We start from the raw sequence: 13,610 nt of genomic DNA on the forward strand, positions 1-13,610 counted from the left end.
TAACCCTTTATTCCCTTATCGCTCAAAAATCTGTCTATCTCCACCTTAAATATATTCAATGGCCCAGCCTCCACAGCTCTCAGGGGCAGAGAATTCCATAGATTTACAACCCTCTGAGAAGAAATTCCTCCTCATCTCAGTTTTAAATGGGCAGCCTCTTATTCTGAGATTATGTCCCCTCGTTTTAGTTTCCTTTATGAGTGGAAATATCCTCTCTGCATCCACCTTGTCGAGCCCCCTCATTATCTTATATGTTTTGATAAGATCACATCTCATTCTTCTGAACTCCAATATTTATAGGCCCAATTTACTCAACCTATCTTCATAAGTCAACCCCATCATCTCCGGAATCAACCTTATGAACCTTCTCTGAACAGCCTCCAATGAAAGTATATCCTTCCTTAAATACGGAGACCAAAACTGTACACAATACTCGAGGTGTGGCCTCACCAATACCCTGTACAGTTGCAGCAGGACTTCTCTGCTTTTATACTCCATTCCCCTTGCAATAAAGGCCAACATTTCATTTGCCTTCCTGATTACTTGCTGTACCCGCAAACTAACTTTTTGTGTTTCATGCACAAGGACACCCAGGTCCCTCTGTACTGCAGCACTTTGCAATTTTTCTCCATTTAAATTATAATTTGCTTTTCTGTTTTTTCTGCCAAAGTGGATAACCTCACATTTTTCCACATTATACTCCATCTGCCAAATTTTTGTCCACTCACTTAGCCTGTCTATATCCCTTTGCAGATTTTTTGTGTCCTCCTCACAATTTGCTTTCCTACCCATCTTTGTATCATTAGCAAACTTGGCTGCATTACACTTGGTCCCTTCATCCAAGTCATTCATATAGATTGTAAATAATTAAGGACCCAGCACCGATCCCTGCGGCATCCCACTAGTCATTGTTTGCCAACCGGAAAATGACCCATTTATCCCGACTATCTGTTTTCTGTTAGTTAGCCAATCCCCTATCCTTGCTAATATATTACCCCCAACCCCGTGAACTTTTATCTTGTGCAATAACCTTTTATGTGGCACCTTATTGAATGCCTTCTGAAAATCCAAATACACCACATCCAGTGGTTCCCCCTTATCCACTATGCTTGTTACATCCTCAAGAACTCTAGCAAATTTGTCAAACGTGATTTCCCTTCATAAAACCATGCTGACTCTGCTTGATTGAATTATGCTTTTCCAAATGTCCCGCTACTGCTTCCTTAATAATGGACTCCAGCATTTTCGCAACGACAGATGTTAGACTAACTGGTCTATAGTTTCATGCTTTTTGTCTGCCTCCTTTTTTAAATAGGGGCGTTATATTTGCGGTTTTCCAATCTGCTGGGACCTCCCCAGAATCCAGGGAATTTTGGTAGATTACATCCAATGCATCCACTATCTCTGCAACCACTTCTTTTAAGACCCTAGGATGCAAGCCATCAGGTCCAGTGGACTTGTCTGCCTTTAGTCCCATTATTTTACCGAGTACTACTTCTTTAGTGATAGTATTAAGTTTCTCCCTCCCTATTGCCTCTTGATTATCCACTGTTGGGATGTTTTTAGTGTTTTCTACCCGGAAGACCGATACAAAATATTTGTTCAATGTCTCTGCTATTTCCCTGTACTCCATTATTAATTCCCCAGTCTCATCCTCTAGGGGACCAACATTTACTTTAGCCACTCTTTTCCTTTTTGTGTACCTGTAGAAACTCTTACTATCTGTTTTTATATTTTGTGCTAGTTTACTTTCATAGTCTATCTTTCCTTTCTATCATTTTTTTAGTCGTTCTTTGCTGGCTTTCAAGTTTCCCAATCCTCTGGCTTCCCACTAGTCTTGACCACATTGTACGCCTTTGTTTTCAATTTGATATACTCCATTATTTCCTTAGTTAGCCATGATGGTTATCCCTTCTCTTACAGTCTTTCCTTCTCATTGGGATATATTTTTGTTGCGAGTTATGAAATATCTCCTTCCATACTTTAATCTATTTTCCCAGTCCACTTTAGCTAACACTGCCCTGATACCTTTGTAGTCCCCTTTACCTAAGCTTAGGACACTTGGTTTGAGAACCAACTTTCTCACCCTCCAACTGAATTTGAAATTCAACATGTTATGGTCACTCATTCTTAGAGGATACTTTACTACGAGATCATTTATTAATCCTGTCTTATTACACAGTACCAGATCTAAGATAGCCTGCTCCCTGGTTGGTTCCGCAATGTACTGTTCAAGAAAACTATCCCGGATACACTCTATGAACTCTTCCTCAAGACTACCCTGGCCAATTTGCTTTGTCCAATCAATATGAAGGTTGAAATCGCCCATGATTAGTGCCATTTCTTTATTACAGCCAATGAATTACTTTTGGAGTGTAGTCACTGTTGTAATGTGGGAAACGCGGCAGTCAATTTATGCTCAAGCAAGCTCCCACAAACAGCAATGTGATAATGACCAGATAATCTGATTTTTTGTTATGTTGATTGAGGGATAAATATTGGCCAGGACACTGGGGATAACTCCCCTGCTCCTCTTCAAAATAGTGCCATAGGATCTTTTACATCCACTTGATAAACTGAGGCCCTGTCTGCTCTAACGTTTCATTTGAAAGACGGCACCTCCGACAGTGCAGCACTCCGTCAGCATTGCACTGGAGTGTCAGCCTAGATTTTTTTTGTACTCGTTCCTGGAGTGGGATTTACACACATAACCTTCTGACTCAGGCAAGAGTGCTACCAACTGAGCCACAGCTGACACAGAAGAGGTAGAGGAGAGATTAGTGTCTTGCTTGGGAGTAAATTGTCTCAGCACAGACTGTGGTGAAGTGCTTGCTCCAGCTGCAGAATATATTATGATGGCGAGAGTGCCTGAGAGAAAAAACGAGGAAAATATTAGCAAGATGTATTTTTAGCTTGTGTTCACCATTGTCCTGCATGTAACCAGATCATTTCTTTCCTCACAGATAGCAGATTAAAAGTCAACCAAATAAAAAGGAACCTTATAGTAATTGAAAATGACAATATTCATTTAAACTGTACCATCACAAATCGAACGAGTCCAGACTCGCAATTCTCTGTACAATGGTATGTTCAGAAATCACTGGAGAAAGAGAACAAACTTATCCTGAAATCAAACCGTGACTGTGTGTTGGAGTATGGGAACTGGTTAGGAAGAGACAAAAGGAGGGAGAGACTGCAGGCTGCACAACCTTCGCGTGGGCACTACACTTTGGTCTTACAAAAAGCCGATATTGATGATAGTGGAAAATACTATTGTTACGTGGAGGAGTGGCTGGTGAACCCCAACAATGTCTGGTATAAAGTTGGAGAGAACATGTCTGGACTGACCACTGTCACAGTCCAGCCTCCAGGTATTGAATCTATCTTTGTTTCTTTCATGTATAGAATAAACTTTCAATTCTTGCATGCTTATGAAGAACTCTCTGTGGAGTGGCGGCAAGCTGCCTCATTAGAAGGAGGGGAGGGTAAATCTGAGCACGAGCCATTGCTGGCTGCTCTCATGTACCTCTCTTGATAACTGCATTGGCAGAGGGCTATGTCCTCCTTGGTCAGGGAATGGTACAGAAGTTTAAAAAGAGGTATGACTCGTATTGAAAAGTGAACAGAGTGGGGACTGAACGACTTGCTCTGTGATATCTGATGATCAGTGTCAACCATCTGAACAAAAGCAACTTCTATTTTTTTTAAAACTCAGGACCAAAAGAGAGTGATATTTTACAGATTCTCTTCCCTGACAGACCAATCTACCTACCTATATATTAAAGTCTAATTTATTAACATTTTCCAAGGATTCGATGCTCGCATTATATGCAATGTAAGTGCATTTGTGATATGCTACAAATTCTGCATTCGACCCTGGTGCTGGCTATCATTTCCATGGCTATAAACTAGAAGATGGAACTGATGTGAGCATTTGCCACTTTTGATTTGTTTGACATTTTGCTGACTGGCTCCATGGAATGATTCAGCTTCAAGGTAAGTGCACGAACATCTTTATTTTATAAGTGTTTCTTAACTCTTTCCTCCCACAAAGCCAGCAATCTAATGTGTAAACTGGTCATGCTGTATATGACGTTAGTGCTGCAGAGAGGGAGGAGAACAAGGTGGAAACACACAAAAGAAACAAACTCACCCTGCTCTTTACTAAGAGCCGTCCCATTACAGCCTCAGCACCAACTCCCCAATAGTTCAGGTGTTAGCGGAAGAGAATTATCTGGGCTTCAGTTATTGTCACAGTCACAATTTTCTGGCTCCAGCTGTGTCATAGCTGCAGAATCAAAACCCACTTGCATTGCTTCACCAATGCAAGTTTCACCAGGAGTTATACAAAGTTGCCAGAAAAAGTAGCAAACTTCAGGATTGGGAGCAGTTTAGAATTCAGCAAAAAAGGACCAAGAGATTAATTAAGAGGGGAAAAATAGAGTATGAGAGTAAACTTACAAGGAACATAAAAACTGACTGCCAAAGTTTCTACAACTATGTAAAAAGAAAAAGATTGGTGAAGACAAATGTAGGTCCTTTACAGACAGAAACGGGAGAATTTATAATGGGGAACAAGGAAATGGCAGAATAATTAAATAAATACTTTGGTTCTGTCTTCATGGAAGAGGACACAAATAACGTCCCAGAAATGCTAGGGAACCAAGGGTCTAGTGAACAAGAGGAATTAAAGGAAATGATAAGTAGTAAGAAAATAGTGCTGGAGAAACTAATGGGACTGAAGGCAGATAAATCCCCAGGGCCTGATGATCTGCATCCCAGAGTACTAAAAGAGGTAGCCATGGAATAGTAGATACATTGGTTGTCATGTTCCAAAATTCTATAGATTATGGAACAGTTCCTGCAGATTAGAGGGTGGCAAATGTAACTTCACTATTTAAAAAAGGAGGGAGAGAGAAAATGGGGAACTACAGACCGGTTAGCCTGACATCAGTAGTAGGGAAAATGCTGGAGTCTATTATAAAGGATGTGATAATGGCACATTTAGATAATATCAACAGGATTAAACAAAGTCAACATGGATTTATGAAAGGAAAATCATGTTTAACAAATCTGTTGGAGTTTTTTGACGATGTAACTGATAGAATAGATAAGGGATAACCAGTGGATGTAGTGTATTTGGATTTTCAGAAGGCCTTTGATAAAGTCCCACATAAGAGGTTAGTGTGCAAAATTAAAGCACATAGGATTGGGGGTAATGTATTGGCATGGTTTGAAAATTGGTTAACTGACAGGAAACAGAGAGTAGGAATAAACGGGTCTTTTTCAGTGTGGCGGGCAGTGACTAGTGGGGTACCACATGGTTCAGTGCTTGGGCCCCAACTATTCACAATATATATACATGATTTGGATGAGGGAACCAAATGTAATATTTCCAAGTTTGCTGACAACACAAAACTAGGTGGGATTGTGAGTTGTGAGGAGGATACAAAGACGCTGCAAAGCGATTTTAGATATGTTGAGTGAATGGGCAAACACATGGCAGATGCAGTATGACGTGGTTAAATGTGAAGTTATCCACTTTGGTAGGAAAAACATAAGGACATAGTATTATTTAAATGGTGATGGCTTGGGAAGTGTTGATGTACAAAGGGACCTGGATGTCCTTGTACACCAGTCATTGAAAGCAAACATGCAGGTGCAGCAAGCAGTTAGGAAGGCAAATGGTATGTTGGCCTTCATTGCAAGATGATTTGAGTACAGGAGAGCAAGGATGTCTTACTACAGTTATGCAGGGCCTTGGTGAGACCACACCTGGAGTATTGTGTGCAGTTTTGGTCTTCTTACCCAAGAAAGGATATATTTGCCATAGAGGGATTGCAGTGAAGGTTCACCAGACTGATTCCTGGGATGGCAGGATTGTCGTATGAGGAGAGATTGGGTCGACTAGGCCTGTATTCACTAGAGTTTAGAAGAATGAGAGGGTATTTCATTGCAACATATAACATTCTGACTGGGTTGGATAGACTGGATGCAGGGAGGATGTTTCCCCTGGCTGGGAAGTCTAGAACAAGGGGTCACAGTCTCAGGATACGAGGTAGGAAATTTAGGACCGAGATGAGGAGAAATGTTTTCACTCTGAAGGTAGCGAATCTGTGGAATTCTCTACCATAGAAGTCACTGAATATATTTAAGAGGGGGATAGATAGATTTCTAGAAACAAAAGGCATCAAGTGATATGGGGAAAAAGCGGGAATATGGTGTTGAGATAGAGGATCAGCCATGATCATATTGAATGGCGGTGCAGACTCGAATGGTCGAATGGCCTACTACTGCTCCTATGTTTCTATGTTTTTAAACTGAGAAAGTTGAACATCAATTCCCTCTGGCATGTTATTGGCTCCAACTCCAACCACTTCTGCTTCGTGCTCTGCAAAGCAGAACAAGTGCCGTTCTTATTCTATGTAGCCTTGCACTGCTCATTGACAGAACCCAAAGTTTACAAGGATTTCTGGAAAAAGAAATCAAACAACTTTTTTCCCCAGACTCCATAAAGCAAAAAAGACCAATTTCTTTAGAGTAAGGGTTTCGCTGCCAGTGTCCCACACTCTTCAACTGGTTTTCCAGTTATTTCACTGAGAGATCAAGAAACAGAGATAAACTAATTAAATAAACAGTTATGCTACAGCACATCTACTAATTTATTCAGAAGCATTCTAGTTCACAACAATAAATATAAGGGGCGTCTGAAGTCTACACTGGGTGCACCCTGATCCTGGAAGTCACTGAATAAGGAGGTGTACCAAGTGTTTAACTGAAGGATTAACAAATTAGCATTTACAAAGGTCACAGTGAGGGTCATTAATCCGATTCTCAATTATGAATTAATGCATTTGAACTGCATGTTTGCATTCTAAAATGTAAATGCACCATAGTTATAATCTATTTAATAAAGCAGGATGTCATGGAAATCAATAGAAGATCATTTGCCTGGGTTCGCAAACTGGCAACCCATATTTTGATGCTCGAAAGAGACGATATTGGGAAGACTGTTCATATTCTCAGTCACGTACATGTGTCAGTATTCACATCCTTTGAAAAGAAAATCAAAGTGTAAAGGCTCAATTGATAAAAGCAACTTGAAATTGAACCAAAAAGGTCCCTGTTTAATCCTTGATCTCTCCTCTGTCATAAGAACATAAGAACATAAGAATTAGGAACAGGAGTAGGCCATCTAGCCCCTCGAGCCTGCTCCGCCATTCAACAAGATCATGGCTGATCTGGCCGTGGACTCAGCTCCACTTACCCGCCCGCTCCCCGTAACCCTTAATTCCCTTATTGGTTAAAAATCTATCTATCTGTGACTTGAATACATTCAATGAGCTAGCCTCAACTCTTCCTTGGGCAGAGAATTCCACAGATTCACAACCCTCTGGGAGAAGAAATTCCTTCTCAACTCGGTTTTAAATTGGCTCCCCCGTATTTTGAGGCTGTGCCCCCTAGTTCTAGTCTCCCCTACCAGTGGAAACAACCTCTCTGCCTCGATCTTGTCTATCCCTTTCATTATTTTAAATGTTTCTATAAGATCACCCCTCATCCTTCTGAACTCCAACGAGTAAAGACCCAGTCTACTCAATCTATCATCATAAGGTAACCCCCTCATCTCCAGAATCAGCCTAGTGAATCGTCTCTGTACGCCCTCCAGAGCCAGTATATCCTTCCTTAAGTAAGGTGACCAAAACTGCACGCAGTACTCCAGGTGTGGCCTCACCAATACCCTATACAGTTGCAGAAGGACATCCCTGCTTTTGTACTCCATCCCTCTCGCAATGAAGGCCAACATTCCATTCATCTTTCTGATTACCTGCTGCACCTGCAAACTAACTTTTTGGGATTCATGCACAAGGACCCCCAAGTCCCTCTGCACCGCAGCATGTTGTAATTTCTCCCCATTCAAATAATATTCCCTTTTACTGTTTTTTTTCCCAAGGTGGATGACCTCACACTTTCTGACATTGTATTCCATCTGTCAAACCTTAGCCCATTCGCTTAACCTATCCAAATCTCTTTGCAGCCTCTCTGTGTCCTCTACACAACCCGCTTTCCCACTAATCTTTGTGTCATATTCAAATTTTGTTACACTACACTCTGTTCCCTCTTCCAGGTCATCTATGTATATTGTAAACAGTTGTGGTCCCAGCACTGATCCCTGTGGCACACCACTAACCACCGATTTCCAACCCGAAAAGGATCCATTTATCCCGACTCTCTGCTTTCTGTTCGCCAGCCAATTCTCTATCCATGCTAATACATTTCCTCTGACTCCGCATACCTCTATCTTCTGCAGTAACCTTTTGTGTGGCACCTTATCGAATGCCTTTTGGAAATCTAAATACACCACATCCATCGGTACACCTCTATCCACCATGCTCGTTATATCCTCAAAGAATTCCAGTCAATTACAAACATACAAAAATGACAGAAAGAAAAAATAGTTGGTCCATCAAACCTGTCTGATATAGTTGTGATGTGCATCACGATACAGACACTTACTATCAACTTAGAGCCAGGTAATCTCCTCGGAGGGATGAAAAGCCAGCTAAAAACCTAGGCCAATTCAGGAAGAATCTGGAAAATTCCTCTCTAGCCCCTTTAGGCGATCAAAACCAGTCCAGGAGATTACATTGACCCTGATTTATATCACAGGGTAGCTACCTCTTTTATAAAGTGATCTCCACCTTAGCTAGAAGCAGGTCCAGCTCTCACTTGAAGGTATACAGGGAATCAGCATTCACTGCACAATCTAGACCTTTCATTATTTTATAAATCTCAATCAAATTGCCCAAGTTGACGCTTCGCTAAAGTATATAGTCCCAGTTCTTTGAGATTATCTGGGTAGCGAAGGTGTTTTAAACTGAGAATCAAATCAATTGGCCTAAGCCAGAACAACAGTTATGTGCTATAAATTCAGCACTCCTGGGCTGGGGAAGGGGAAAATGAGCTGGAGTTCCTATTCCTGACTGATGTCTAATGACCCCTGCTGCAAGTGTGGATGTCAGGTGAGGACATGATCAGGCTCACCTGTGACACCTCCACTGGTGACTAGGCTTACACAGGAGGAATGCTCACTTGGGCAAGATACTGGCAGGCAAGATACTGATGCCCACAAAACAGTGTCCAAGAACAAGCCAATCAATATCCTCAGGAATCTAGGGTAGAAAATGACTGCAGGAATGAGGGAATTTGGTCATCCTTCTATGCTACTTTGCCGCCTTATTTCAGAGATTTTGTCTCAATAGGTGAAGCCAATGACCCAATGTCTGAAAACTGGCTGACCCAAGAGTTACTGTGCCTTACCTGAACTATCATATACAGTTCAAATGACAACATTCTTGAAGTGTCTTGAATTGAACACCTTATTTCAACATACATTAATTCAACTGTAAGGCTCAGTGATTCCTCCCAGACAAATCCCCCAATAATACTATATCAGCATCAATTAGAATTTAAACAAACATATTCAAATAAGGTAAACTGAACCAACAAGAAAAAACCCTTTCAATTATTTTGCTTGAAATAGGTATGGAAAATTGTTAGGCATTATCCATAATTATAATTATCACAAGGATACAAATAGCAAGGTCTTGGATAGGGGTAATGCTTCCTTTGCATGTTTAAAAAATGAATGTATAAAAATAATTACTTTTCCCAACTTGTTAAACTGTAAAGGGTAAACAGAAGACTATCTTTTAACACACGTTAAAGCTAACAATTAGGAGGCCCTCTTAAAGTAAGTGTAGGGGGAATACTTTCAATACATAAAATGTAAAATATTGTTGGAAAATATCCTACAATTTTTAAGAGACATTAAGGCCCTTTACTTTTCATGTTGCTGTTGATGGCAGTCCTAATTTCTGCTGCAAAGCTGTAATATAAATAAGTGGTTTTATATGCCATTTTTTCCAGCCACAAGTGCATTCAGTCCACCCGTATAGACCAGTGATACGGGTTTTACATTGTCAGTGTGTTTCTGCATTCAGTTATTTGACTGTTGCTGCTAGTGCTATGGTAATAGCCCACAATGTAAATGGCATGGATTCCACAGCACACGGTGCTCCAGCACATTACAGAACCACATCTACTTAAACCAAGTTTGAATTCTAAAGAGGTCATCAGTGTTGCAATATAATTAGTTCCATTGATATTTCCTTTCCTGGTAACCAATTAACAAATCTAAGGCTGTACTCATCTAGCACTGCTGAACCAGAGGCCTTCTGAGCAATGTCCAGGACAGGAGCTCAAGCTGATCTCCATGGTTCCTTTCCTATGGAGCTGTCATTATCTGGATAGCTCCTTGACGAAAGTAGACACTCTTCAGAATATTCTTCAGTTTCTCGACCTTTAGATTGTATCAGCATCTAATGTCACTCTTGTCCAGCCCATTATGACATCTAGCCATGTTCTTTGCCTCTCACATGATCTATTACCTGCAACTTTTTCAAACAGTAACCTGTACATCATTTTCTCATCACCTCAAAATGAGGAGTTTTTTTTGAGACCATCTCATTTCTTACTCTTATTGTTCAACTTGTTTTCGACAAGCGTCAATAGCGTGCACACAGACACTGATAGAAATAATTTTTCTCTGAGTGGCCAGTAGTGTATTTCCAACTATTTCTGCTTTTATTGCACTAAATGTTCACATTTGATGCATATAAATTTAAAGGCTCAAGCTATTTTCCCATGTGTTTACATAATTATAAGAACACAAGAGATAAGAAATAGGAGCAGGACTCAGCCATTTGGCCCCTCGAGCCTGTTCCGCCATTCAATAAGATCATGGCTGATCTGATCATGGACTCAGCTCCACTTCCCTGCCTGCTCCCCATAACCCTTTACTCACTTATCGCTCAAAAATCTGTCTATCTCCACCTTAAATATATTCAATGACCCAGCCACCACAGCTCTCTGGGGCAGAGAATTCCATAGATTTATAATCCTCAGAGATGAAATTTCTCATCTCAGTTTTAAATGGCTGGCCCCTTATTCTAAGACTATGCCCTCTAGTTTTAGTTTGCACTATGAGTGGAAATATCCTCTCTGCATCCACCTTGTTGAGCCCCTCATTATCTTATAAGGTTCAATAAGATCACCTCTCATTCTTCTGAACTCCAATGTGTATAGGGTCAACCTAGTGAAACTTCTCTGAATAGCCTCCACTGCAAGTATATCCTGCCTTAAATACGGAGACCAAAACTGTACGCAGTACTCCAGGTGTGGCCTCACCAATATCCTGTACAGTTGTAGCAGGACTTCTCTGCTTCTATACTCTATCTCCATTGCAATAAAGGCCAACATTCCATTTGCCTTCCTCATTACTAACTTTTTGTGTTTCATGCACAAGGGTCCCCAGGTCTCTCTGTACTGCAACACTTTGCAATTTTTCTCCATTTAAATTATAATTTGCTTTTCTATTATTTCTGCCAAAGTGGATAACCTCACATTTTCCCACATTATACTCCATCTGCCAAATTTTTGCCCACACACTTAGCCTGTCTATATCCCTTTGCATATTCTCTGTATCCTTACAATTTGCTTTCCCATCCATCTTTGTATCATCAGCAAACTTGGCTACATTACACTCGATCCCTTCATCCAAGTCATTAATATAGATTGTAAATAGTTGAGGACCCAGCATCGATCCCTGCGGCACCCCACTAGTCACTGTTTGCCAACCAGAAAATTACCCATTTATCCCGACTATCTGTTTTCTGTTAGTAAGCCAATCCTCTATCCATGTATCTATTATATATTACCCCCAATCCTGTGAGCTTTTATCTTGTGCAGTAACATCTTATATGGCACCTTATTGAATGCCTTCTGGAAATTCAAATACACCACATCCACTGGTCCCCCCTTATCCACCCTGCTCATTACATCCTCAAAGAACTCCAGTAAATTTGTCAAACATGATTTCCCTTTCATAAAACCATGATGACTCTGCTTGATTGGATCAAGCTTTTCCAAATGTCCCGCTACTGCTTCCTTAATAATAGACTCCAGCATTTTCCCAACCACAAATGTTAGGCTAACTGGTCTATAGTTTCATGCTTTTTGTCTGCCTCCTTTTTTAAATAGGGGCATTTTATTTGCGGTTTTCCAATCCGCTGGAACCGCCCCAGAATCCAGGGAATTTTGGTAGATTACAACCAATGCATCCACTATCTCTTCTGCCACTTCTGTTAAGACCTTATGATGTAAGCCATCAGGTCCAGGGGACTTGTCTGCCTTTAATCCCATTATTTTACCTAATACTACATCATTCGTGATAGTGATAGTATATCAGTATATGGTATATAAGTTCCACCCTCCCTATAGCCCCTTGATTATCCACTATTGGGATGTTTTTAGTGTCTTCTACCATGAAGACCGATATAAAATATTTGTGCAACGTCGCTGCCATTTCCCTGTTCTCCATTATTCATTCCCCAGTTTTGTTAACATTGTCAAGTTAATACATTTGAATAGATTATCTGATGAATAAATCTGTTGGGGAGTTTTGAAACTATGCTTCTATGATATTAAAATTCCTTGGCTGTCAAGTTTCCTTTAAATAAAATTAAAAACATGTGTATCTACAGAAAACAATTTACAAACCGTCAAAACTGAGAAGAGTATTGCAGTGCCAGAGGACAGCCAGATTCAGCTGGATTGCAAGATCAGCAACCGAACCAACCTGGATTCCCAACTCTCTGTGGCCTGGTATGCCCGGAGAATACTGGAGACAGACAGACATCCCATTCTCAGCCTGAACCGGAATTCTGTTTTTGAGTACGGCAGCTCAGTGGATAACAGTGTGAGCCTGAGGGATAGGCTACGGTTTGAAAAATCTACCAATGAACATTATAGTTTGATACTACAGAAAGCAACTACATCTGACACTGGCAGTTACTACTGTAGTGTAGAAGAGTGGTTACTTGGCCCCAATAATGTATGGTATAAACTGGGAGAGGATCAGTCTGGACTGACTACTGTCACTGTACAACAACCAGGTATGGTATACCTATTAATTTCGGTTCAGCAAAACAGCTTTAATGAAGGGTGGTTTATTCTTCTGATTGGCATCAGACCACATTACATCAGGTCACCTTTTGGGAACTTTTAACATATGGCTGAATGATGTTTTAAAAACTAGATTATACCAAAAATAGCTGAAGTCTGGTTTCTAAAATGTAAAGCCTCCCAGATGATTGATGTGTACTGAATCAGCCTCAGTTTTAAATTGCAATGTTGTTTATGTCATAAATTTATCCCAGAAGTCTTGCCTGTTTAGGCACCAAATCCATAGCATAACACTTCAAGTACTATAACTGTCATGTTTAATTGCAGCAGTAGTTCTCATCTAAACAGTGCCGTATTGCCTCCAATACGGACGCTAGAGCCAAAACACAGTGCACATCCACAGTACGTACCACAATGTGCATTGTGCAAATGTCTTGCTGACCATGTGAAACCCGCCCCATTCTGTGTCTGCAAATGAGGTCATATGTGACTAGTAAGTAGATTTAAATATGTGCAGCTGGGTAAAATGGGGTGAGTGCTATGACTTCCTGAAAATCTTGAGAGCACCATTATTGTGTGCTCCACGT

At 40.6% G+C, this 13,610-nt stretch overlaps 1 protein-coding gene across 2 annotated transcripts in view; it reads left to right on the top strand.

The window, feature by feature from the left end:
• The window catches only part of igsf3 (immunoglobulin superfamily, member 3), a 190,545-nt gene that overhangs the window by 156,480 nt on the left and 20,455 nt on the right, over positions 1 to 13,610 (top strand). For both annotated transcript variants that reach the window (XM_070893490.1, XM_070893491.1), the window contains exons 7-8: positions 2,964 to 3,371; positions 12,603 to 13,013. In XM_070893490.1, the coding sequence (XP_070749591.1) occupies positions 2,964 to 3,371; positions 12,603 to 13,013 (819 nt within the window). The remainder of the gene's footprint in view (positions 1 to 2,963; positions 3,372 to 12,602; positions 13,014 to 13,610) is intronic.

This window comes from Pristiophorus japonicus, chromosome 11 (genome assembly GCF_044704955.1).
Source record: "Pristiophorus japonicus isolate sPriJap1 chromosome 11, sPriJap1.hap1, whole genome shotgun sequence".
Lineage (NCBI taxonomy): Eukaryota > Metazoa > Chordata > Chondrichthyes > Pristiophoridae > Pristiophorus > Pristiophorus japonicus.